Genomic DNA, 27,077 nt, shown 5'->3' with positions numbered 1-27,077 from the left:
GCAGGGCTCTACCACGCGCATGCTCTAAGCAGCCGGAGGAACCGCATTCTTTGCATGCCAGGCTCAGAGAAACACTGCCCAGACCTTGCAGGTGGCAGCTGTGGTCTGAAAAGTACCGTGTTCTTAGCACTCCCGGCGAGCCCAATCGTGTATGATGCCACTTAACAGGTCCCTGGAAACCCCGTCTACCCAGGAGTCCTCGGGCTCAGGACCAGCAGGTGCCGCGCGGGTCCACAGGGAGCACGAACTTTCGGGGGAGGGGGCGGAGCTCGCCCGACAGCTCCGCCGTAAGTTCTATCCCCCAAACCTCGGGGAAACTCTCCTGGAAGCCATGCCCCACCCTGACTCCTCCCCTGGTGCCTCCACCTCTCCACCGCTCAGTCTCTGCCAGGAACATCCGCGGGTGGCAGCCGGAAGTTCCTGCGCCTCTTCCTTCTCGTTTCCTGCGGGGGGGGGGGTCCTGAGCCGGGACCCCCGAGCAGCCCCCTCGTTCTATTTTACTTTGGTACAGGCGTGGACTCCGAGGGTAACAGGCAGGGCGGGGCCGCGACCCGACTCCTCCCAGCTCGGGGTGGGCTGGAGGGCGGAGCGCGGCGAAGACAACGCCCCAATCGCGTCGTCCCGCCCCCCGCCCCCCGCCCGCGTAGACCGGTCCCCGCCCAGCCGGCTTCCGCCTGGAATGTAGAGCGTTGCCATAGGCGTCTGTCCCGCGGACCCCACGCGCGTCCGGCGGGTTCCCGCCGCTCTGAGCCCCACTGCGTACGCTTCCATTGTCTTTAGGGCTGTGGGAGCCGGGACGCGTGTGCTTTGCCTCTGCTGATGCCGAGGCTGCCTTTGCGCCCCGGTCGCACGGTGCGTCCTCCGCCCCATGGAGCCGCCCGCGGGGGCCGCGGGGACCGAAAAGGATCCTGCGACCCGAGACAACACCAAGGATGTCAAGGTCTCGGCGCCAGCTGGGGACCCCCCGACCAGGACGTCGTCTCCGCACAAAGCTGGACACGCGCTACAAAACTGGGACACCGTAGCCACAGTGGGTGAGTGAGAACTCGCGTGTCGAGACGCGGCCCGTAGGTGGTCACACAAGGGTCCCCTGCGACCCTGGGGCTTTTATTTCCCACATATTTCAGTACACGGTCTCCGGAAACGGAACGGCCCTACGTCACAGAGCGTTAAGGAGGGTGACTTCACCTTGGGGACTCGGTGGCTCCCTGCTGGGGTGTCAGTCACCCCGGGGACACCACGCCCGGCCTCTCTGGCGCTTGCGCACCCGTTTGGGCCCTAGGATGCCTCGGGGTCGAATCCAGCCTCTCTAGTGTGGACACCTGGTGGAGTTTGGAGGGATGCGTGACCCCCGGGGGACCCTTCAGGGACAGTTTTGCCGATGTTTTCCCCGCATCCCCTGTGTGCCTGGGTCTCGGTTTTTCTTTAGTGGCTCCTAGTTTGGTCTCCCCGTGACCCTGCAGGTTACTGGAGAAGTCGGTGGCTTTCTTCACGGGCCGGGATGCTATGAGAGGGCTGGGATCACGCGAGGTATCGTGGGCAGCGGCTTCTCAAGTCCGTCTGGGGCATCTCGAAGACCTCGGTCGCTAGGACAGTTGCGCCCAGTGTGTTGATTTTTAGGAAAGTGTTCCTGGAGGAGGGACGGAGGGAGGGATTGGCGTCCTCTGCTTGGCAGAGATTCTGGAGACTTCTCCATGTTAGAAGAGGTTCAGCGCCTGGGTTGAGGGAGTCAAGTCGGGGTTGAGGGAGGGTTAACACCTCTGAACCGGGCTGGAGAGATGGCTTGGTGGGTAAAGAAGCTTGTGACCCGAGTTCAATCCAGGTTCCAGCTTGGAGGGAACCGGCTTTTGATTGACTTTTGAAGGAAACAGAGCCCCGGTGAATGTCTTTTACTTATGATGATGTAGCCCTGGTTAACCTTCCTGTTACTGTGTAGCCCAAGATGACCTTAAAGTGCACATTCCCCTACCAATCCTTTCTAGGTGCTGAAATTGCGATCCTACTCCACAGCAGATTGGTTATAAGGTGCTGCGAACCGAGCCCCCGCCCTTGTTTTTGAGATATTGCCTGACCTGAAAGTCACTGCATAGCCCAAGCCCACTGGAGACTTCAGGCAATCCTCTTGTCTTAGCTTTCCCAGTGCTGGGACCATAGGGACTCACTGACACTCAGCACTTCAACTGGTTCTCCACCCTTTTCTTTCTGTCTTCTTTTTTGGAGACAAGGACTCTCTACGTAGGCCTGGCTGTCCTGGAACTTACTGTGTGAACCAGGCTGGCTTTGAACTCCTAGAGATGATCCCGCTTCCCAAGTGTTAGGATTAAATTCGTGTACCACCACTCCTGGCTTTTTTGTTACTTTTTAAATTCACTTATTCAGTGTGGGCAGGGTGGGGGAGAGGGCAAACAGCACCAGTGTGGGGGTCAGGGATCAATTTACAGGCATCTGTTATTCTGCCTTCCACCAAGTCGGTCCAGGGTATTGAACTCAAATCCTTGGGTTTGGCAGCAAGCCCCTTCACCTACTAAGCCCTCTATCAGGCCCACTGGGTCTCCCATTGGACCCCATTGGGCATTTTGGGAGCCTCCCTGGGTCGTGTCACATCCTGAATCCTACAACCTTTCTCTGCTGTGAGCTTGTTCCCTCCAAATCCTCTAGAAGGACCTGGGTGTGTGCACATGTTAGCTTTCCCTCTTCCCATTCAGCCTTTTATTTTATATACACATACTTAACTGAGCTACAAGAACTCTCATCATTGAGGCCTCATATATGTTTAGGCCGTGACTATGACAAACATGATGTTTTATGGGTGTTTGAGACAGAGCTTTCATGTGTAGCCCTGCCTGTCCTGGTGCTTGCTGTGTAGACTAGACTGGCCTGGAACTGCAGGTGCCTACAAGTATACACCACCCAAATCCACAGGGAGCCACCCCCATGCTCACAAGAGTACTCTAGAGCTCACCAGGTGACTCCTGCATCCCCAGTCAGTCCCCAGCACACACCCTACTCTGCATTCTCCAGAAAATAAATATTGATGATATTGCCTCCTACCTGAAATTCATTTCATTCCAGACCAAGGATGTGACTCCCTGAGTACAGTGCTTGTAGCTTAGTTGGAATAGTGCTTACAGCCCAATGGGAAGACTGCCTGTGGTTCTGCAGATAAGGTTTGTGTGATTCATTGGACAGCGTATTTATAGCTTCGTGGGTAGAGTAGCTCAGTTGATACAGTGCTTCCATTCAGTGGGTAGAGTAGTATAGCTACGTGGGTGAGTGCTTGTGACTCAGTGGGTAGACTGCCTATTGCTCAGCGGGCAGAGTGCTTGCAGCTCAGAGGATCTCAGTGGATCTAAATTTGCGGAACAGTCCCCCTCTGCTTGGCTGGACTTCTGCACTCGTTTCCCTGGACTCGGCTGTGATGCCTTGTGTTCTGAGCTGTCACCTGTGCCTCAGTTTACTGTTCAACACCTTCCTGGCTGGCTTTATGAAAGCTGGTATTAAATCTGAAACTTGGTGTTAAATCCTCAGTACTGCTAGGGCAGGAGCTCTGTCTGGGTAGGAGTCTACTTAGATGTATGGTCATAGCTAGCTGTCTTTCAGATCACCAACAGGCTAGCACCTTATTATACACTAGAGAGGAATTGTTGAGGGGGCTAGGCACCTGGTAGTCCATAGTGACAGTAATCCATACTTAGAACCATCTAGGAGACACTTTGGGTCATTCCATTGAGGCGGGAGGTGCTTGGACACGGGTGGGGACCCAAAATGCTTAAAAAGGAAAAATATCATTCAGAAACTCATTCAGTCAATCACCAATCAGTCAATACTGTCAGTCACAAGCATTCATGCCTGTGGATGCAATAAGAGCAGCTGTGTCATGCGCCTGTGTCCTTTATGCCGTACCCTTCACAAGTCCCAGCCTCACTGTCACGTGCCTGGTTAGCACTAGAGGAGTAAGATGTGAGATTTGCATAACATTCATGGATATGTAAATATATACTTACCCACATTGTACCTAGAAGGCCTCCGGCTTTTTTTAGAGCAGTCCCATCCTAAACAGGAAAGGGAGACTGACTGTTCACCCATCGGGCTGTTCTCTTTGCAAAGTTTCTCAAGACAGGCACACTGCACAAAGCCCCTTGCCACATCACCAAGTCCCTGAGTGCCACCTTCTAATTCCTTGTGGTTTATAGGGGTGGGGCTCATTGTCATTCAAGCCAAGCATCTGCCCCTGATGGAGAGTGAAGGATCATGGGATAGAGGGATATGTCTGGCTGAAGCACCCAGGAGCTGAACTGGATAGGAAGGGTCCTCCCTGGGGCCTGTGAGTAGTGGGGCTGATGCACTTACACCTTACACTCCTGTGTTTGTTGGGAGAACAACAGGTGAACCCACTCGCTCTGTGCCATCTTAAATTCCACCAACCTGTGCCATTTTGGTTTAACCCTATGTGCATCATCTTGAACTCTGCCCACCCTCCGCCATCTTAAATCTCACCCAACCTCCGCCATTTTGGCTTGACCCTATATGTGCCATCTTGGAGTCCACCAACCCTGTGCCATTTTGACTTGAACCTATGTGTATCTTCGTGAAAGCCACCCACCCTGTACTATCTTAACTGAACCTACCTTCATCATCTTGAATTTTCCCGACCTGCTTCGTCTTAAATAACCTACATGCACCATCTCGAATCCCACCTCTTGGCAGGCATTTTGAATTGTTCACTGACTTGATTTATTCTTTCAGATTCCTTTTCCTGACTGTTTACTCCTCAACACTCTCCTAGGACATAAGGTATCCTCAACCCTTGGCTGTGTGTCTGTCCATCTCCTCAGCCACTGGCATCCTCGTCTCAAATCACCAAAAGTGACACTCTGTTGACCATCTCTCAGAGGCACTTGTCATGTATCACTGTAAAGGTGGTTCTAGAGTGAGTTTCAGGATGATTTTGTTCTAGGGCTGGGGCCAGACTGGGATGCCACCCAGAAGGAGGAAAGCAAGAACCTTTCACAACGTCAGTCACACAGGCCAGTGCTTCTTGCTTCAGTCTCCCCTACAGCCTGGGCACTCTACGCTGAGTCTAACCACACTCTTAGGACAGTACCTTCATTATCTGGAGAAGTTGTACTTACTGAGGCTTTCTCTGTATTCAATCAAATTTTCATTTTATTTTATTTTTAAAGTACTGGGCATTGAATATAGAATCTCATTTACACTAAGACAATCCCTCCTCCCTCCTCTCCCTTTCCTTCCTAATTGTCCCCCTGTAGCTCAGTCTTTCCTGGAACTCACTGTATAGTCCAGGGTGTCCTCAAACCACTGTTAATCCTTCTGTCCCCACCTCAGAAGTGCTAGGATTAAAGCCTACCTCACCAGGCCAAGTTTATGCAAAGCTGGAGATTGAGCCCAGGGCTTCATGTGTGCTACACCAAATATCTTACTTTCAGTTTTATTTCCTGTCTGAAATAGCCATCAGGTCATCACACTTCCTTTATTTAAAAAAGATTTTCTCCTGAGCTTGAGGGTGTAACTCAGTTGATAAAGTGCTTTTAACTCTGTGGGAAGCGTACTTGTGGCTTAGTAGATTGGCTCTTCTTATGGGAGGCCATCAGTGCTAATGACATCAATGCACTCTGTTGCATTGACATATCCGACACTTGGCTCCTCCAGGAACGTTCTGGGCTGTACTTCCAGTCCAGTCTTCTGTTTATTTTCCTTTTGTGAGGCTAGGAATGGAATGTGGGGAAATTTTTTTATTATTATTTTTGAGGGATGGAACCTAGGACCTTGTGTATGCTAGGCAAGCACTCCGCTGAGTTACACACCCAGCCCAAGAGAAAATCTTATTAGTATTATTATCATCATTATTATTGTTCTTATTATTGTGCTAGGTGCTGGGGATGTGGCCAGAGGACTCATTTGTGCCAGGCATGTACTCCAGCACTGAGCTGTACCCCCATCCATACCGCCCACCTCTTTAAACACATGTGCTATATTGACCTGGGACAAAAATTGCCATATTCCAATATGATGGAGAAAAGAGAAAGAACCTGCATCCCTCTGTACAGCCTACTGGGATTGTCCCTATTTGTACCCCATTGGTTACTGATACCCAGTTCTGGGCATCTGGGCCACTTTCATATAACATCTGTGTCCGCTATCCTGGGAGCCTATTACATAAAAATTCATCCCTCCCCCATGCCAGTCATAGAGAGAATTACTTTTGGAAGGTTCCAGGTATTCATGGATGGGGCACTTGACTACCATTTGTAGAGTGTGCTCAGGGCGTGGGCAGCATCTTCCTACTCTGAGGTAGTCATTTTTTTAATTGAGGAGGCCACTCATCCTTGTGGCGTAGAGGACAATCTTGGAGTCTGTAAGGGCTATAAAATGGTGTACAATTAATTTGGGTGGTGATGTTTGTTACCTTGCTGCCCCTGTGACCTGGGAGTCACTTTACAGGTCGAGGGACTGTGCTAGAGTGACTGGTGTTAATGACTGGGGCTTAAACAGCGAAGATGGAGTGATTTTTGCATCACATAGGAACACTGGGACATTCACTGGGATGGGCAGATAACAACGTGCATTTGAGTGATTGTGGGTATGTTGGTAGTTTACAACCAAGGGATTAGGGGTGGAGGTTGTATAGGGTCAGATAACTGGGTCCAGTGACAGCACAGTTCCTTCTACAGACTTTGAAAATTGGTGTGGAATGTGTATTAGCTAGCTTTCCATTGTTGTGGCAAAAAATCCCTGACATAATAAAATTATAAAGATGTGTTAGCTCTTGGTCTCAAAGGTGTCTGTCCATGACTCCATTGCTTTGGACCTGTGGTGACACAGAGCATCATGGGAGCATGTGGTAGAGCAGAGGTGCTCACTACATAGTGGTCAGGAAACATAGAGAAGAGGATACTGACGTCCCAGTGCCCCCTTCAATGACACGTCCCTGATGAGCTAAGTTTCTCCCACTAGGCAGTAAACAGCACCTTGCCCTGGGAGTTTCGGGTACTTTCTGGTTCTTTGTTCTGGCAGCTTCTGGCAGTTGGCACTCTGTTGCACTGTGCTTTTCCATGGTGTTAGGTTTCTCAGCTGCTTTGCCTCTGCAGCTCCCCTGCTCTGTGTAATCAACACCACCAGCTGCCTCTGTACCCACAAGCCGCAAGCACAAGTGTGAAGGAAACAGGTCGGCAGTCATCTGACGCAGAAGCCATCCCGTGGACTGCACATCGCAGTGCATCTGTCAGGCTCTGCTCACACAGTGTATTTTAGACACAAAAGTGATGTGCCCCCCACCAATCAGAAGTACTCACAGGTTTCTGGTGTCGCAGCACTTGCTTTTCTCATTGCTGTGACAAAATGCTTGATAATCAGAATTTAAGGGAGAAAGGATTATTGTGTCCCAGACTGGAAACAGGAGTATGAATGTCAGGAGCAGAGAGAGGTGACCACCGGGGCTCAGGTCTTTCTCCTCCTCCTTTAATCCAGGAACCCCAACGAAGGAATGGTGATGCCCACATTCAGGGTGGGATTTCCCACCTCAGTGACCCCCCCACTTCAGTGAGCCCCATATTCAGGGATAGCCTGGGGCAGTCCCTGCTGAGGTTATTCTAAGAACATTTTCAGCATGCTTACCCCAATCCTCTCTGTAAAAATGTCTGTAAATACTCCCACCCACTTTTCCCATCTGATCCACTCTAGGCCAGTCCTGACTTCCTACTCAGGGTCACTTGTGACTCTGTGTGCCTCCTCCAGTCCTGTGTGTTCTGTGACAGGTGTCTCCTGATTGGTTGGCATCCTTTTCTAAATAACAAAGCTACAGAGATCCACTTTATATCCTAATTAATTTATTGTAAGCTAAGATAGTAGAAGTAAAAAGAAGTGCTTTTGAGGCTGGGCATGACAAAGCATGCCTTTTTCTCCTTTAATACAACTTTGGTGCTGAACATGGTTCTCGTGGTCGTTGGGCTATTCAGCCCACTGTCTAGCTGTGGATGAGTGGGTGTCTTTCTTGGTCCTATGCCTAGCTCTAGCTTGCTGTGTGGAACATCCTGCATGTTTGCAAAGATTGGGACTTTATGAGGTTTGCTTTTTCTTTTCTTTCTTTTCTTTTCTTTTATTTTGGGAGCAGGGGGTTGAGGATAGGGTTTGTTTCTGTAACTATCCTGACTATTCTGGAACTTTCTCTGTAGACCAGGCTGACCTTGCACTCACAGAGATCTGCCTGCTTCTGCCTCTAAAGTGCTGGGATTAAAGGTGTACACCACCACCATCCCGTGAGTTTTGCTTTTTCTTTACTACATTATAAGGGTGAGCACTGTTATGTTGCACAAAGCAGCTATGTTTAAAAGTTGAGATGGGGGCTGGGTATTGGTGATACACACCTTTAATCCCAGAATTTGGGTGGCAGAGACAGGCGGATCTCTTGAGTTTGAGGCCAGCCTGGTCTACAGAGTGAGTTCCAGGACAGCCAGGGGTACACAAAGAAACCCTGTCTATAAAAAATGCCAGGATGTGGGAGTGTGGGTGGGTAGGTGGATGGATGGATGGATGGATGGACGGATGGATGGATGGATGGATGAATAAATCGGGAATGGGGGTGGATGGTTTAGAACATAGAGTGAAATGGAAAAGAAGGAATGAGAGGAGAGAGAGGATGAGATGGATATGGAGCTGGAAAGGAAAGGAACAAAAGGGGCGTAGTTAGAGGTGAGGATGGAGAAAGATGAAAGGAAGAATTGGGAGGGGGCAAATGCTGTTAGGAGAGGGAAAAATGAGGAGATAAAAGAGCAGAGGCAGCTGAGGGGTGGGTGGAGGAAGAAAGTGCAGGAAGAGTAGAGAGATTCAAGAGGAGCAGAAGCTCCAGGAGGAACTGGAGGAATAGGAGGAAACGAGGGAGGTGATAGAGGTGGAGGACCGCAGAAGAGGTGGTAACTAGAGAGAGCTAGGGTTAAAAATTACCCCACCAGGCCAGGTGGTGGTAGCACAGGCCTTTAATCACAGCACTCGGGAGATAGAGGCAGGTGGATTTCTGTGAGTTTGAGGTCAGTTCTGCTCAACAGAACTAGTCCCAAGACAGCCAAGGCTACAAAAAGAAACTCTGTCTTGAAAAACAAAAAAAAGTACCCTGCTAGGAGTCACTAAGTCTAGTATCTGGGCTCTTCCCGTAACAGTGTTTAAATCATGGCCAACTTGAAATCCAATCTCCAATGCATATAGCAAACAATTGTTTTTTTTTAAGTTTTAGTCATTATTATTACTGTATGTATGTGTGGTTGCATATTATTGCATCCTTGTGGACATCATAGGAAAGTTGTTGAGTGGGTTTAAACTGCCCCCACCCCGCCTTACATGGGTGTCTAGATTTGATCTCAGGTTATCAGGTTTGCAAGGCAAGCCCTTTACCCTCAGAGCCATTTCTCTGGCTGCTTGATTGACAGTTGTGTGTGAAAACATATACATAAAGTCCTCACTGCACAAGTTTCTCTCCCTGTGTCCAGCTTTCAGGTCCCATGTCAGTATGGTGTCAATTTCTCAGATATGTATGCTTTTCCTGATCCAGGGGAGATTTGACTGGCTGCTTTGTCTTCCTCAAGGCACCGGAACATTTGGCCGCGTGAACCTGGTGAAGGAGAAGACAGGCAGGCGGTACTATGCCTTGAAGATTATGAGCATCCCGGATGTCATCCGCCTGAAGCAGGAGCAGCATGTGCAGAATGAGAAGGCAGTCCTGAAGGAAATCAACCATCCCTTCCTCGTCCATCTGTGAGTTCCTGGCTCCTTCCTTCTCAGCTCCCCACTTCCTCAAGGTTATTCTCTCAAGGGGGCATTGTCAGGGAGGTGCTGGCTGTAGCTCAGTGGGTAGAGTGCTTGCAGTGTACTGATAGAGAACTTGTCGCTCAGTGGGTAGAGCACTTGTAGTCCAGTTGATTGATTGCGTGTAGCTCAGCAGGGAGAGAGTTTGTTGTCCAGAGGATAGAGTGCTTGCAGCTCAGCTAATATAATGCTTGTAGCTCAGTGGGAAGAGTGCTTGCCCTCACCTAATAGAGTGCTTGTAGCTCAGAGGTATGAGGTAGGAGATGCTACCAGGTTTTGTCTTGATTTCTTCTTAATTGTGCATGACTGTGCACATCCAAATCGTACTCACAGAGGCCAGAAGAGGGTGCTTTATCCCCTTAGAACTGTAGTTTTGGGTGGTTGTGTACTGCCCAGCCAGGTGCTGGGATGCAAACTTGCATCCTCCACAGGAGCAGCAAGTGTGCTTAACCTCTGATTCATCCCTCTAGCCTCAGCCCATGAATTTTTATAACAACTCCTTTTGTGTGACCTGAATAGGGCCCGTGATGCTGATATCAATCTCTTCTTCAATATGATGCCCCTGTAGAAGTCAAAGACCTGGATCTTTTATTATAGCATCTAGTCAAGATGACAGAGTAACCTAATTATTCATTCATAATTTTCATCTAAAACTCAACTGGTGATTTTTATCAATGTTAAAACCCTTTTTTGTTTCTTATACACATTTATGTAAAATATATTTTATACATATGTGCGTGTGTGTGTGTGTGTGTGTGTGTGTGTGTGATATCCACAGAGGATTACATCTGCCTTTGTTACTTAGTTCACACTAAGAGTTTGAGACAAAGTCTCCTGCTGACCTGGAACTCAGCAAGTACACACACACACTTAAACCCACAGATATAAATAAAATACAGACAAGTATTTCTTAAAAATTTAAAACACAAGGACCTTAAATTATATATGGACTTAAATATTAGCCAAAATGGGTTCCTCTTGGTGAAAACACCAACTAAGGCTCATCCCTCTGTATCTGTCCCAGTCCCTTTTCTTATGAGGACTCGGTCCTGTTAAGTCAAATCTATCCCAGAGAAATCATTCTACCTCAGTTTCCCCATAAAGACCCAGTTCCACACACAGTCCTGTCCCAAGGTCTTGGGTGTGCAGACTTTTAACACAGAAATTCTGGAGGAATGAATCCTGAGTGCTTAAGTCAGACTAGACATCTCCACCCACTACTGTGTGACTACACATTCTTTATAGGAATCTTTTCTCTTCTTGCTTTTATATATTTTGCATTCATAGGACTCAACAGGCAGGTTAAGAACTAGGTTAAAGTTCACTTAGTGTTACAGGGACTTGGAGTACTCACAACATGGCAGAGCATGCCGTGTTATCTGCCCAGCTGTGGGAACACAACTTAGTTGGGCCTTTGAACTTCCAAGGATGATGTGCATGCTGCTCAGGGTCATCATCCTGCTTGTGTGTGTTGTCTGTGAACGTGGAATAGTCTGTTTGTCTTGAACAGACATAAGATGCATAGTGGGAATGGCTTCAAACAGCTGATGGGACTCTCAGTTTGTATTGCTGCAGGGATCTGGGCTTATTTGCAAATGGTTTTAGTAAGAGTCGGTATTAGACTTAGCCCACTGTGGGTGGCACCATTCCCAAAGTACAGGGAAAATGTCCTGTTTCAACTGTCAACTGACACAACCCAGAAAGGTCTCACTGAGGAAATTTCCATTTCAGATCAGCTTGTGGGCATGTCTATGGGAGTGTTCTAATTGATTACTGGTGTAGGGATCTGCCCACTGCAGATGACACCATTCCCTAGGTAGGACGAGAGTGTGCTGTCACTTGGCACAGTGTGTGCTCTGGATGGAGACCATGATCCCTCATCTTGTGCAACCATTCTTTTTATGTCAGAGGGATATACACACAGAGTTCTAACCAGGAATGAAGTCTTGAGTAGAGTGAATTTTTGGAGAGGTCTGAACTGTAAACTCTGAAAGGCTAAGTGTCTCCGGACACAATACAGCAGGTGTTTGGAGGAGCCTCCTATCCTAGGGGATTATAGTCAGAGAGGGATCTGTAGACATTGCTTTGTGTGCATGGAAAGCAGTGATGTTTTTGGATGAAAACCTTGTGGTAGTTGGATGAGAGTTACTTGGGGGAGGGGGGGAGAGAGAGAGAGATGATATAGATGATAGCTAAAGATAAATGATGGATGGATAATGGATGGATGATAGATGGTAGACAAGTGATGGATGGTTGGATGGATAGGTTAAATAGCTAGATAATAGATGATTGGTAAATAGAAGAGAGGTAGATAGATACATACATACATATACACACATATGCATATTTATATACATACATACATAGTTTTGGTTAAGATCAGTGTGTTGGTGAAGGTCCCACCTAGGGCAACATTGGCTTAGCACCTACTTTGCCTGCAAACTTCACCCTCAGATTGTCCTCACATAGCAATCTGAGACATCCTAACATCAACCTGCAACCACAGTCCATCTACGCACATCCTTACCATTAAGTGAACCAACATCGGGCATCTTAATCAAACATCCTCATTACTTACTGTCCAGCTTTGACTCTGTTGCTGTAATAAAACAGTGACCCAAAGGGACTGAGAGTAGCTAAGGGTTAACTTGGTTTTCACTTCTCCCTCACCGTACCCCCTCCCCCATCTTGGAGGTAAGGCAGAGCAGGAACCAGAAGCAGAAAGTTTTCATCCAGCACAAGAAGCCCTCTCCACAGTGAGCAAGTTCTCCTGTGTCAGTCATCAACTCTGACACAGCTTGCAGACACCCACAGGCCAGTCTGATGTGGGAAGTGTCTCACTAAGACCCTACCTAGGTGACTCCAGGCTGTGTCAAAGGTGACAACACATCTTCCCCCAGCTAGGGAATGGTGTCACCTACAGTGGGCATGGCATGATCTTCATTCATCAATCAATTGAATGAAGACCCTCCTCACAGACATGCCCACAGGCCAGTCTGATATTGGAAATTCTTTGCTGTGCCGTTGACAGTTAAAGCTAACCAGGGCACATACATATGTTTGCACCTGTTTGTGTATTTATCTTTATATCTGTATTTATACTTTGATATCTGCATATAGACACGTGTTAGTATCTATATACACCAGTATATTAACGGGAACATCTACCTCTGTATATCTAGAGTCTACACACACATCTTGCCATCAGTGTCAATCAATCACCAACATCCATCTGCATCTACATCTCAGCACCCACTTCAACATCCATCATGCACTCTGTTGCATCTTGCAGGTTCTGGACTGGCCATGACAACCGCTTCCTGTACATGCTGATGGAGTTTGTGCCTGGTGGTGAGCTGTTCACTTACCTGAGGAACCGTGGCCGCTTCTCCTCAGTAGCTGCAATCTTCTACTCCACAGAGATCGTGTGTGCCATCGAGTACCTGCACTCCAAGGAGATTGTGTACAGGGACCTAAAGCCTGAAAACATCCTTCTAGATCGGGAAGGGCACATCAAACTCACTGACTTTGGCTTCTCAAAGAAGCTGGTGGATAGGTGAGTGGGAACAATCACAGGGTCATGAGAGGTTGATCGACAATTGAAGGTTCGATTTAGGTGGGTGAACAGACATGAGCAGAAGATGCACGGTAGGCTCTGGTATGATATACCCCTCCCTCCAGCTATCTAATTGGGTATTCTATTATTTTCCTACTAATGTTGTTAAACACTCCTAAAAAAGCAGTTTAAGGAAGAATGGGTTTATGTTAGTTGGTACCTGGTTCCATCATGGGATCATGTGCCAATAGGACCATGTATAGAGGGCAGCTGCTCACATTGCAGCCACATACAGGAAGAGAAAATAGGAAGTAAGGCAGGGTTCTCAAGCCCTGAGCCCACCCCCTGCTGGACACCAAATGTTAAAATACCTGAGTCTGTGGGGAGCACTCCACACCCAGTGTACAACTTTGGGAGTGGGGGTGTCCCTCCAGGTTGTGAGCAAAGGAGAAAATCATTCTGTTATCAAAGTGGTTGAATTTTGCTCTGGAAAATTGAAATAATGTCCATGTGTGAATAACTTTATATTTGAATATATGTGCATATGCAAATATATTTAAATAGATAGTTATATTACATGTACATTTGTGCAGTTTATGTGTTTACATGCATGTATATATGCATATATATACACACATACATGTAGATTTTAGACACACAAGCATATGTTCAGGGATGCTATAGCTAGGTAACATGTTAGTTCCATTTTTGTTGTTGTTTTTCAAGACAGTTTCTCTGTGTAACATCTCTGGCTGTCCTGGAATTTACCTTGTAGACCAGGCTGGCCTTGAGCTCACAGATATCTGCCTGCCTCTGCCTCCCAAGTGCTGGGATTAAAGGCGTGTACCAGCACCGCTAGGGGGCAGTTCAATTTTTAATGCATTTTTTGCCTCAAGATGTATTGTATGAGTGAGTGAGTAATTGAGTGAATGTGTGTGTGCACACACGTGCGCGCGCACACACACACACACACACACACGTACATGCACATGTGTTACCCACAGAGGCCATAAGAGGGCATTGGATTCCCTAGAACTGAAGTTACACGTGCAGTCATGCAGTTATGTGGGTGCTGGGTACTGAACCCAGGTTCTCTGCAAGAGCAGCCAGCCCCCTTAAGGCTGAGCCACCTCTCCAGCCTCCATCTTAGTGTTTTCTATTTATAGAACTCTTTCCTTAGGGTCCTTTGTTCAGGGCTAAGAGAGCTTCTCGTAGATAATGAAGATGGTGTCACATTCCTGTTAAGCCATGGTGGGGGGAGGCTTCACATTGAGGGAATCAGGCACTTTGCAGCCTCAGCAGGGTATCTCTGTGCTGGGGACAGATTCTCTGTGGTCCCAATACTAGCAGAGTATGCTAAATACCCTTGACCAACCAGACAGCCATGGGGCATTTTGCAAAAAAAAATGATTGTATGCAGAGAGTTTCAAGACTGTAGAAGAAGTCAGGCCCAAGGCTGTAGAAATTTCCACCTAAGGCATGCAAACCTCCAGCCTGGGGCACACACAGAAAGACTCAGCTTTCAGCCCCGTAAGTGGAGCTGTCTCAGGTCCAGTTACCTGTGGCCTCATCAGCTACTGTGCTCTATCTTCACTGATCTTGTTCTAACTGAGTCAGGCTACAAGGATCGAAATCTAAGTTAATAGGCCCAGAAGCACACAGGAGCCAGTGACTGACTGGCTCCCAGTATATTCCATTGGGGAGGGGTGGAAGGCAAAGGGTGTGTGTGCTGCCCAAACTGGGCTGGCACTCACCAGGCAGCCGAGGAGGATGACCGTGAACTCCTTATCCTTGTGCCTTGACCTCCGGAACGCTGAGACACAGGTGAGCATCTCCACGTCCTGTTTCTGCGGGAATAGAACCTGGGTGCTGTGTCTGCTAGGCAAGCGCTCTACCCATTCAGCTACATGCTTCCCACCCACAAAGCTGTTGGCACTCTACTCACAGACCTGTAGTTCCATCCTTGCATAGGCGTCTGAGTTGAACCGCACAATCCCTTGCACCAGGTCTGAATCTGTTATTTACAGATTCTGGGCCTGAGTCCCTTCCATACATTTCACTTGCAGGACTTTTCTCCCCATCTATTCCCTGCTCTGTCTGGTTCACTGCACAGAGGTTTTTAGTGTTGTGCCCTCCTGCTGCCAACCTTCCTGAGCCACTAGAGTCTTTTTCAGAAAGTCCTTGTGCTGTGACTTATGCAAGTCCCCTGCAACTGGAGTTACAGGTGGTTGTACCACCACCATGTGGGATGCTGGGGATCATATTCAGGTCCCCACAAGAACAAGTACTCTTATTCACTGAGCCATCTCTCAAGTCCGCTTTTTTTTCTAGACAGGATTTCTCTGTAACTTTTAGAGCCTGCCCTGGAACTTGTTCTGTAGACCAGGCTGGCCTCAAACTCACAGAGAGCCACCTGCCTCTGCCTCCCGAGTGCTGGGATTAAAATTGTGTACCACCACTGCCCAGCTCAAGCCCACTTTTTAAAAAATGATTTATTACATTTATTTATTTTGGATGGGGAAATGTGCCATGGTGCATAGGTGAGAGGACAGTTTGCAAGAGTTAGTGCCCTCCTGCCTCCCTGTGAGTCCCAGGAGTTGAACTCAGGTTGTCAGGCTTGACAAAAGTGCTTTGACCCAGTGAGCATCTGCCTAGGGTTTCAAGCATGCTATGCCAAAGCTCTGTCCACTTTGCCATGGCTCCAGCTCCAGGACATTTTCATTATGTGTAAACATGAACCTCTCCACACTCCCTTCATTCGCCCCTCACAACCCATTGGTGTACATTGTACCTCTCTGCATCTTCCTGGCCCACACACTTCACACACACAACAATATTTTTTCCTTTGCATGTCCAACTTATGCAGTGGCCTCTTTATCTGTGTAGTGCCACCTTCAGACTTACCATCCTTTTCATGGCTGAATAATATTTCATTTTAGAGTTTGACCACATGGCATTTATTAAACCTTATATAGCTTAATTTCTTTTTTAGTTGAATCTTTCTTTTGAAAAAAGGAACAATCAATTTTCTTATATGTTCTACAGTTTGCAGTTGTCAGCAGCTGTTTTCTATACCAATTGACTGTTTTTAAATATAAATTAAGGCTAGTTATGGTGGCACACACCTTTGATCCCAGCATTCAAGAGGCAGAAGCAGGTGGATCTCTGTGAGGCTGAGACTGGCCTGGTCTACACAAGTGAGTTCCAAGATAGCCAGGTCTGTTACATAGAGAAATGTTGTCTCAAAATAAACAAACACTCAGAAGTCCTGATGCTCCTGCCTCCGCCACCACATCTTTTTATGCCATGCTGGAAATTGAACCCAGAGCCTACTGCACACCAGGCATGTCCTCTGCCAACTGAGCCACATTCCTAGTCCCATCACTATTTTTTTAAAAGAATGTGTAGGTTGAAACTAACGTCTTTATTTTTTTATATTTATTTATTATGTATACAGTATTCTGCCTGTATTAACCCTTCACACCAGAAAAGGGCACCAGATCTCATTACAGATGGTTGTGAACCACCATGTGATTGCTGGGAATTGAACTCAGGTCCTCTGGAAGAGCAGCCAGTGCTCTTAACCTCTGAGTCTTCTCTCCAGCCCCATCGCTAATGTTAAAGATGATTAATACTGCTTATTGATTCTGCATATTGATTTGCCCATCACCTCCCACTCTCTCCTTCCCTAGTATGCTTTCTACTACTTTCAATTTTGTTTGTTTGTTTAATTATGTGTATCTGTGTGTATGTTTATGTGAGCACAGTACTAGCAGGGGCCAGAAAATGATCATGAGTCCATTAATTAAATTATGTGTAAGTTAATGCAAGGAAGACATTCAGTGAAGAACATGTCACTACAGGGTCAGTTTATGTTATATATGAGGCAGCTGGGTGTGGTGGTCTGTGCCAACCATAGAAGTAGGCAAGTTTGAGGCCAGCCAGGACTTCAAACTAGGAAAAGAGCTTAGATTCAGGAGTGTTTATATTATCATCATCATCATCATTATTGTGTGTATGCTGAATGTTGGAGCACATATCTGTCACGATGAAGGTGTGGAAATCACGGGACAGCCTTTTACAGTCCGTTCTCTCCTATTTCTTATTTGGCTTGATCTTAGGCTTGTGTGACTTTACCAGCTGAACACCCAAAAGTTTGGATTTCCTTGGCTTTATGGAACAGGTTCATGTACCTAGGCCAACATGCCAGTCGGATGTGGGAAATCATTTCCTGAAACCCTTCCCAGGGGATTCTGGGTTATGTCAGTTGACAGTTAAGTTAACACAGCATCTCCCTGTGTAGAAAATGGGTCTGCCCACAGTGAATATGGCTTGTACCTCAAATACTTTCATATCATGAAATCTTAGACTTGCCACATCAGTGTGTGTTCAGAAAGGTTTAGATTTGGGAGCATCTTGGTTTCTTTCAGTTAGGAATATTCAATTTATGTGGCCACACATCAGTTTTCTGCATGGTGACCATACTTGCAACTTGATCTTCATCAACCATATGTTATGGCACCTTCCAAATTTCATGGATTCTGCTTCTGTCATCCCCCATAGGACATGGACCCTCTGTGGGACACCAGAATACCTCGCCCCAGAAGTCATTCAGAGCAAAGGCCATGGGAGAGCCGTGGACTGGTGGGCACTGGGCATCCTTATATTCGAGATGCTGTCTGGGTGAGTGACCCCCCTGACAAATGCAACCGGACACACATGGTGTCTCCTTCACACCACCCTACACAGTACCTTGAATCTCCTTTCTGACACTTGGCACATGGACACACTTACTGCACTGTTAAGATTTGGAGGGTATTTAGTTTTCTAAAAACCCAGTATTTAGTTTCCTTAAACAAGAATTTAAATTTTCATAGACATTCATAGTTCCCTATGTGTAACATCCATCTTATTTGTGGAATGACACATGAGGCTGAGCAGTACCCACAGTGAGCAAATGACACCAGTCAGACAGCATAGTCATGATAGAAGAGCAGATGAGGAAGGCAAGGTTGTGCTGTGTTTTTTTCACCACCCTAAATTTCCTTTCTTGGCAATGCATAGAATGTGGGAGTTATGGGCTTTGTTTGTCTCCCACTTGCCTGGAAGGTTGGTCATTCCTGAGGGTCACTGTTATCTTTCAAGTTTAGTATACACCTGAGAAAATTGTATAAACATAGAAACCAAGATGTCCACAGATCTAGGTGTAGCTGGAAGAATTGGAGGCCAATACCATGACAATGTTCACCTGTGTAGACCTAGAGTCATGACTCCTGCTGGGGAAGTGACAGTTATCTCAGCACCATGGGCTTTTCTCTGGTGCCTAGATAAAGGAAAGTTTATCCTTTGTGTATCAAACCCAAGTATTAAAAAAAACAGTTTGCAGGAGGATTTTACTAAAATAGTATGAGATTTGTTAAGAAGGAGCATCCACCTACCCACCCACCCATTCATACACCCACCCATACATACATACATATACCCATCCAACTATCTGTTCATACATCAGCCCACCAATCCATTCATCTGTCCATCCATCCACTCACTTATCCATTCATCCATCTAGCCATCCACCCATTACCCACTCATCCATCCACCCACCCACCAGTCATGCATTCCTCAACTCATCCATCCACTCACCCACCCACTCATCTACCGCATCCATTCACTCTTCCAGCTCCTAGAGGCTCCAGGTGTGCTTGGCTTTTGTGGCCTCATCAATCCCATCTCCACATGCCTTCTCCTGTGGCTCTGTATCTGTTCAGTCTTGAGGTTACTGTTACTACATTTAGAGTCATCCTTACCCAGGATGGACTCATGTCAAAATCTGTCACTCATTCTCTAGGTAAAGACCCTATGTGCAAATGGGTCCCAATGATGTGTTCTGGAAAATTTGTACATATTGTCTCTGTGTGTAAATAATATATGAAATATAGTTTCTTTGAAATTTATACATATAAACCACATTTATTTATATCTACAAAATGTATAATATATAACATAATTCATAAAATACACACACAAGGAAATGCTTTATAACGAATATAAATTTTTTTTCATGTCGTAGTGATTGTGAAGAAGAGCCTGGGGTCCCAATATATTTTGAAGGGCACATCTCCAATAACCTAACTTTCTTCTATTAAGCCCCACCTCTCAAAGGTTTATAACTGTCAGTTCTACCCCCTACTGGGGATGAAGTCATCAACAGAGGCCCCTTGAGGGGTCATCAGGACCCTCCATGCTTTCCCTGTCTTCCTGCGGCTACACTGCCTCCTGAGAGCATCTGCTTTCCATCTGTCTTCACATGGCCATGTTGCCAGTTTGTCAAGCAGTGGAGCCATCTGACACAAATTATTTTTTTGCCTCCATTAAGCAAAAATAATTGGCACAAAGTAGACATAATTCTGTATTTAATTCTGCTAAAAATACACACTTCTCTCTGCAACAGGTTTCCCCCATTTTTTGATGACAACCCATTTGGGATTTACCAGAAAATTCTTGCGTGCAAAATAGATTTCCCCAGACATTTGGATTTCACCTCTAAGTAAGTGCACTTGCGATTTCCTGCCCTCTCCCTCTGTTTATTTTCAGCGCTTTGTGAAATAATGCTGCAAGCACACACTGATTCATTACATATGTCAACCACTTTTCCTACCAGGAAGGGAAAACCTTTCATTTTACTGAAATATAATATTTGAAAGACCTGTTATATACCTCATTCCTTTTGGGATAGAATGTGTTGAAATTAATGCAGATTTGGAGCCAATTGTATAAGCGATCACTCTGTCCATCAATCCATCCATCCATCCATCCATTTAATTTAGAGTTGAGAAATGGTCCTATTTTGTAGCCCTAGCTGTCCTGGTACTGCTGTGTAGATGAGGCTAGCCTTGATCTCATAGATATTGGCCTCCTGAGTTCTGAAATGAAAAGTGTGCAACACTGTACCTGGCCTATTTATTAACTTTTTAACTTTAAGTTTTGAAACTCCTTTTTTGAACCACTAAGAAAAGAGGGGCTTAGTGGGAAGAAGTCACGTTATTGGAGATAGGCCCTTGAAGGAGATGCTGGGGTCCCAGGCTTTTCTTCATGATCATGCCAATGTGTAAATATGGTATTTTTGTTAATGTTTTGAAAATTTTATACACATGTATGGTATATTTTGCTGAGATTGGTTTATTAGTTGAGCTAGAAAGGCAAACCTCTGTGGCTCCACAAGTGTTCATTTTTCTTCAATTTCTTTCTCTTTCTGAAATTGCATTCATCATAAAGAATTCTTATATACAAGGTCAGCATGTTGCTTAAAAAACATTTGCTCAGTATTCATACTGACTATGCATTTCTTGAAGACTATGGCAAAATTAGTGGAAAAGAAAAAAGGATTAAAAAATATATAAATACCTTTAACTTTCCTTGATTTGAATGTGGTTAAATTTGAGCATTTTCTAACCAGAATGAGCCTTCATCTCCAATTGTTTGTTTTTTTTCATTTAGTTAGGAAGAAGGGTCCACATAGTCCAGAACTTCTGATCCTCCTCTTTTAGCCTCCCAAAGGCAGGGTGACAGACAGATTTGTGCCACCCGTATGGCACTATGTGATGCAGCAGATGGAACTCAGGACCGAGTGAGCACTGTACTTACTGAGTAGAAGCACTCAACCAACTGAGAAATAAGCATTCTGCCCACTGAGCGACAAACCCTCATCCAATTTAACTGCAAGCTCTCTGCCCGTTGTGTTACAGCCACCCTTTCCACTGAACTACAGTCCCTCTTGGATATTATTAGAGGTGCTATGGATTGCAGGATATTTGTGTGCATGTGCATGCACACAAACACACACACACACACACACACACACACAGAGCATCCTGTCTCCACCCTGCCTTAATTTCTCCAAGTCTTTGATTTACCGTACCTCACTGTCCTTTGCATTCTCTTGTCTTTTATCCACAATAAAGACACAGCAGAGTGGCTGGTGTTTGGGACTTTAGCAGGTGTGCTTGGGCTGCAAACTCGGTCTCCCTAGACAGACCTGTGAAACGAACACAGGTGTGGGCCTGCAAAGCCACCTTGTCAGTTACACAGGAGGAAATAGTGCTGGGATAGATAAGTGCTAAAGGATTGCAGGCAAATTCCCTGGATGGATGGCTTGTGGCTTAGTGGGTGGAGTGCTTGTAGTTCAGAGTACTTATCGGCAGAGTTGTCTGGGTGCTGGTTGTTCAGTGGGGAGAGTGCTTATACTTCAATCAGTAGAGATTTTGTACCAATTTTCTACCATTTGAGTACTTGATAATTGAACATTGCGTAGAGTACTTGTAGCCCAGTAGTCAGAGTGCTTGTGACTACTGGGTAGAGTGTCACTCAGTGAGTCGTGCTGGTGCCTCTGTTGACATGCCCCGAAGCCTGGCCTTCGTCCCTCACTGTGTAAATGGTACACACATCTGTAGCTCTGGCATGTAAAAGGCAGAAGCCAGAGGTCAGGGGTTGAAGGTCAGTGTTAGGGGTGGGAGCCCAGGATGCAAGCAGCCTACCCACCCTGCCCCCTGCAAATGCTTTCCTTCTGGACACACTGTGCGGGTGCAGGTAAGGTTGGTGCCTGTGTTGATTCTGGCATTTTCCATATCTAAGTGGAGTCTGCTCTGCTCATGCAGGGACCTGATCAAGAAGTTGCTGGTGGTAGACAGGACCCGGCGCCTGGGCAGCATGAAGGTGAGTCATGCCAGAATGTTCCAGTTTGCACACTGATAGTAACATCATCTGTTCAGGGTGTTCCAGACCATGCTCAGTGTTCATTATTTTTGTGGTTTGTTTGTTTGTTTTTATTAATTCTATGTATATACTACCTGGATATATCACCGGCCATGGTGGGCAGAACACACCTGGTTCCCTGCTGCTGCAGTTATAGGTTGTCTGTCACCGTGTGGGTGCTACAAACCAAACCTGGGTTCTGTGCAAAAGTAGCCATCTCTCCGACCCATTTTGCTGTTTTCATGTAGCCCAGGCTACACGTAAACTATGTAGCTGAGAATCACCTTGGACTTGTGACCCATCTACCTCTACCTCCCAGAGCAGGGATGACAGGCTTGCAACACTTCTCATGGCTGACTTATTATTCTTTGTTAGAGTTTTATTATTCATTTGTTTGTTTTTTCTTATTTGTTTGTTTTTGAGGTGGGGGTTTCCCCAAGTAGTCTCACTGTCCTGGAACTCTCTATGTAGACTAGACTGACCTCAAACTTTACAGGCATCCCCCTGCCTTCCTTCCCAGAGTGCTGGAATTAAAGGCATATGCCACCACATCTGGCCACTTATTTTTTTAAGCTGCTTTATTGGAGAGAGATTTTACAAATGCTACCTCACACACACACACACACACACGATGTTTTTCTAATGCTTTTTACTGTATATGTTTATTCTCAAGAACGGGGTAGAAGACATCAAGCGGCACCGATGGTTCCGGGGTGTGGAGTGGGAGTCAGTGCCACAGAGGAAACTCAAGGTAGGACTATCATACACCTTTAAACTAAATGAACCCCTCCATATCCTAGCCTAACCGTCCACCAAGCTCCCACTGCTGTGTCTCAGTCTTAAAAATTAATTTAGCAGAGACTTATTTAGTGATTGTCTACATGTATATGTGTTTGTTTATGTACACCATGTGACTACAATACCAGGGTGCCTGCAGCTCCTCCTTGTAAAATTTACATTCTGAGTGACAGGCACTGCATGGCCCCACTCAGCTGCCTGGTGTTACCATTCCCCGTGAGCCATGCAAACATTACTGTCAATCAACAAAAGTGTTCGACTTCCTCACATTTCTGCCTAATGGTGCTTCCCTTATTTATTTTGTGTGACCCTTAGCCACCCATTGTGCCCAAGTTATCGGGTGATGGCGACATCTCCAACTTTGAGACTTATCCAGAGAGTGAGTGGGACAAGACCCCTCCTGTATCTGACAAAGAACTGGAAACGTTCAAAAATTTCTGAGGATGGGACCCCACATCTGCAAGGTGAAACTTTCGTATTTCTGAATTTTAAGGTACGCTGTCATATAGCCAAGGATAGCCTTGAACTTAACCATGTGGTCAAAGAAAATAACACTCTGTGCAGCTGAGGATGGTGAGTTAGCCAGTCTGCAGGATTTTTTACAGTGATTGACAGGTCAGTTAGTAGTAGATGGTGCCAATCACTTAACTGCCCCCCTTTCTTTTTTCTTTACTAGGAGCATGAAGAATTCCACACAGTGCCGAGGACCAGAACCATTTTTGTTGCTTGACTTTGTTTTTTGTTTTTTTTTTCCTGAAAAACTAGAAGGATTCGGTATATGTATCCACTACCCATTCGAGGCTAATGGGATCATTGCCCTCAGGACCCAGCCTCATTTCAAAACTGGAAACCTGCCTGTTGGGAAGTTTATAAACCCTGTTAAATTGTAGATTTTTTTTCCTTCTTTCTGAGTCTTGTGTTTGTGCTGTGGAGTTAGTTGTTGTTGTTTTGCTACTGAATTTTGTAAGTTTAAATTTGACCCATTTAATTCTAGCTGTCACTGTGTATGTGCACAGACAATGTGCAAAACTGATACTTTGATATGCCTGTGACATGTTTATTTTCCAAAGCTTTCCGAAAAATCTGTCACCCTACAGGCAAAAAAAATAAGGGTGCGATATATGCATTTTTAAAATGCTTTTCTATGCATTTTGCAGTCATTTGTGTGCATTGTTTATTTAGTCACTGTTTGTTTAGTTTCTCACTGGTCACTATAAACTGGGAAGGCAGGAAGCCACATGCCCTGCAGACCCTCTTTCAAATATGGCACAAACAGGTGGCTTTCTGCAATCTTCCAGTTTAGACGTTTCCAGTAAAATATCCTTTCCTAAAGTTAAGCCAGAACTTTGCATACTGCATTAGCCACTTGGCATCCTGGGTGCAAAGATTGCCTTTTTATGATAATACAAATTTATCCACATTCCCAAAAGGGAACTTTAAGGATCCACCCCTCAACTCCCTCCTCTGTTGTAAATGACATTTTCTTCCCACCAAACTCAATCCTGTTCTCCCAGCCTAGTTCATCCGTAAAAACTCAGGTTCCAGGCCGGTAACTTTTTTTTTTTTTTTCGAGACAAGAGTTTCTCTGTTTAATGGGCCTAGCTGTTCTGGAACTAGCTCTGTAGACTAGGCTGGCCTCAAACTCACGAGATCCACCTGCCTCTGCCTCCCAAGTGCTGGGATTAAAGGTGTGCGCCACCACTGCCCTGCCGGTCTGGGAACTTTTATGAACGTTTGTACAGAGCTGTATTTTCAGTGAGCTTTCTCAGCCCTTTCCAGTATGCAAAATAACTGGGTTATGTACCACAAACAAACATACACAGGAGATAGAACTCAAGATTATAATCAAGCCCTGTGAATAGGCACGCTGACCCACATAGGTGCTGTATTCATTTGATATTAAATAGGAAATAATATAAATTAGCATAGGAAACATCGCCTTAATTCTAAACATATACGGGGAGATCACACATATGCACATGTACCCACTGTGCGCTCTTATTTAACAGTTTGACCGCTGATCCTAAAAATAAAATTAAATACCCTTATAAATTATGCCATGTGATGTCATTGTAGTGACATCAGATAGTGCGTATGAATCATAATTTTTATTTTAATATTCTTAATGTGTGTGCATGTGACTTCAGTACATATGGGACCAGCAGAGCACTCCAGAGACCCTACAGCTGGACATACAGGCAATTTCGTGTTGCGCTGTCCATGTTTTAAACCCAGCGTAGGTCCTCTGCAGTCCACATAGTTAACATGCAAAAGAAATAAAATTAGGAAGGGGTGCTGGGGCAAAAGCAACCAGGAAAATGGATAAGGGAAATATGTCCTGTTTCCACCTCTGAGTCTAAAGAGAACTGTGCACCCAGCACCTTCTCTTAAAGCAATGGGACAATTAATGAATTTTAAATTTCTCTGATGGTTGGTTGACTTGAACCAAGTACAAAAGTAAGATAATCAGTAACGACTACTAATTTAAAAGCAAATCCCCATGCTCTCCAATCAAGACTAATTTTTGTTGTTGTTGTTTTTTTAGTGTTTAGTAGCGATAAAGTACTAAGTGCCGTGGAATGGTGCTCACCTCACCTAATTAGCTGTCACATGTTACACTGTAAAATGTGATTTGACGGCTAAATACTGTTCACAGGACCCTCGGGCTGTGCTTATATCCCAACATTGGATCAAAACATAGCAGTCAATCACCACTGTGCTGCTCGGTGAACCCTAGGCAAGATTTAGCATTGTGTGGAGCTCTATGTTGGGATGAAAAACTGGAGAAAGGGTCTATCACGTCTGGCTGTAGATTTTGAGGTGTGTTGATTTCCTGGGTTTTGTGTGTGTGTGTGTGTGTGTGTGTGTTGTTGTTGTTGTTGTTGTTTTTGATGACGCTACATAGGGAGCATTGATGAATGCCTGATACTTGTCATCCTTGTTTCACACACACACACTGCAAACCACCTGAAAATTATGATGCAAAGTCAAGGATTTTGTATGAGTTGGTTTCCCCCATCTGTTTGTGTGTGTCCGTGTCCCTATCCTTGTTTGTCCCCATCAAATCTGCCTTGCAAACCTCACAGCCTTGCATCCAACCGTACACTGTCATTTCCAAGGGGGTGTGGGTGCTCTATCTGGCTATGTAATAGACATCCTTATTTGTGTAACTTAGGGAAAGTGAGCGGGAGCAGGAGCCTCCCCAACCCTCCTGGTTCTCACAGGTCAGACTCAAACCCCCTTGGCAACCTCAGTTCTCCCAGTGTGGGGACTCACCACTCGACCTCCTGATGGAACAGGTGTCGCGTGCACTGTGCAGGTGTGTCCTCGCTGCTGAGCACTTGCTGGCTCGCCTGAAATTATCACCTGGAATGAAAAAGCCTGGTCTTTCATCTTACTTTCTAATCCTGCTGCACAATTTAAAAAATCACTGTGATTTGTGTATATATCTATCTATATCTTTCTATATATATTTGCCCCCAGGAAAATTTTTCTGCTGTCTAATTTATAAAATAATACTATTGTGTCCAGGTTTGTTTAATAAAAGTTTGTATGTTAAGAAATCTGTCTCAGATCCTTCTTTGGCTTTTTCGGGTTAACACCATAGAACAAAAGTAGTTAATGACTACAGTGGTCCAGTCACCAGTTGGTGCCCATTCTCGGAGGCAGAACTGAAGAGGTTCAAATAAAGTCAGGTTTATCAAGGAAATGGGTATATACCCCTGTAGCAGGAGCTGATGATTGTTTCCATGAAAATTAGCACCACCACCCCCAGGATTTTTCTAGTGTTATTAACTGCAGACAGCATGAAGGGGAGGAGGGGCATAACCTAGTCAGGGAGAAGAGTGAGCGGGGAGTGGTGGAGCTGCATTAACCCAAATCACATGTTTGTGTGCGTAAAATTTTTCTAACACAGGTACTGGGCCTAGCACTACTGGGAGAAGGTCCCCACTGTCATGCCTTGGTCAGAAGTTGGTAAACAGTAAACAATGCCAAGCCCAAGCCACACAAAATCATTGGTAACATGGCATTTGCAGCAATGTTGCCAAATCACAAACATCCTAAGTAATTGTCTCATAAATCTCTTTTAAATGATTTTTTAAAGTCTATTCTCCCCAGTAGCTGCTCAATGAAATCGTCACTGCAGCTGGCATAATCC

The 27,077-nt window shown here is 45.7% G+C and overlaps 1 protein-coding gene across 1 annotated transcript; it reads left to right on the top strand.

The window, feature by feature from the left end:
- The first annotated feature begins 659 nt into the window (after positions 1–659).
- On the top strand, positions 660–26,481 carry Prkx (protein kinase cAMP-dependent X-linked catalytic subunit). Its single transcript, XM_048445504.3, has 9 exons — positions 660–1,034; positions 9,597–9,765; positions 13,109–13,372; positions 17,936–18,055; positions 19,821–19,916; positions 22,024–22,081; positions 22,794–22,871; positions 23,234–23,382; positions 23,595–26,481. The coding sequence occupies exons 1-8, from the start codon at positions 869–871 to the stop codon at positions 23,357–23,359; spliced, it is 1,077 nt and encodes a 358-aa protein (XP_048301461.1). The 5' UTR covers positions 660–868; the 3' UTR covers positions 23,360–23,382; positions 23,595–26,481.
- Positions 26,482–27,077: the final 596 nt, after the last annotated feature.

The sequence above is a fragment of the Myodes glareolus genome, chromosome X, assembly GCF_982192425.1.
Source record: "Myodes glareolus chromosome X, mMyoGla1.1, whole genome shotgun sequence".
NCBI classification, from domain to species: Eukaryota; Metazoa; Chordata; class Mammalia; order Rodentia; family Cricetidae; genus Myodes; species Myodes glareolus.
The sequence above is the reverse complement of the archived record's forward strand: the minus strand, read 5'-3'. Positions and strand labels throughout refer to the sequence as shown.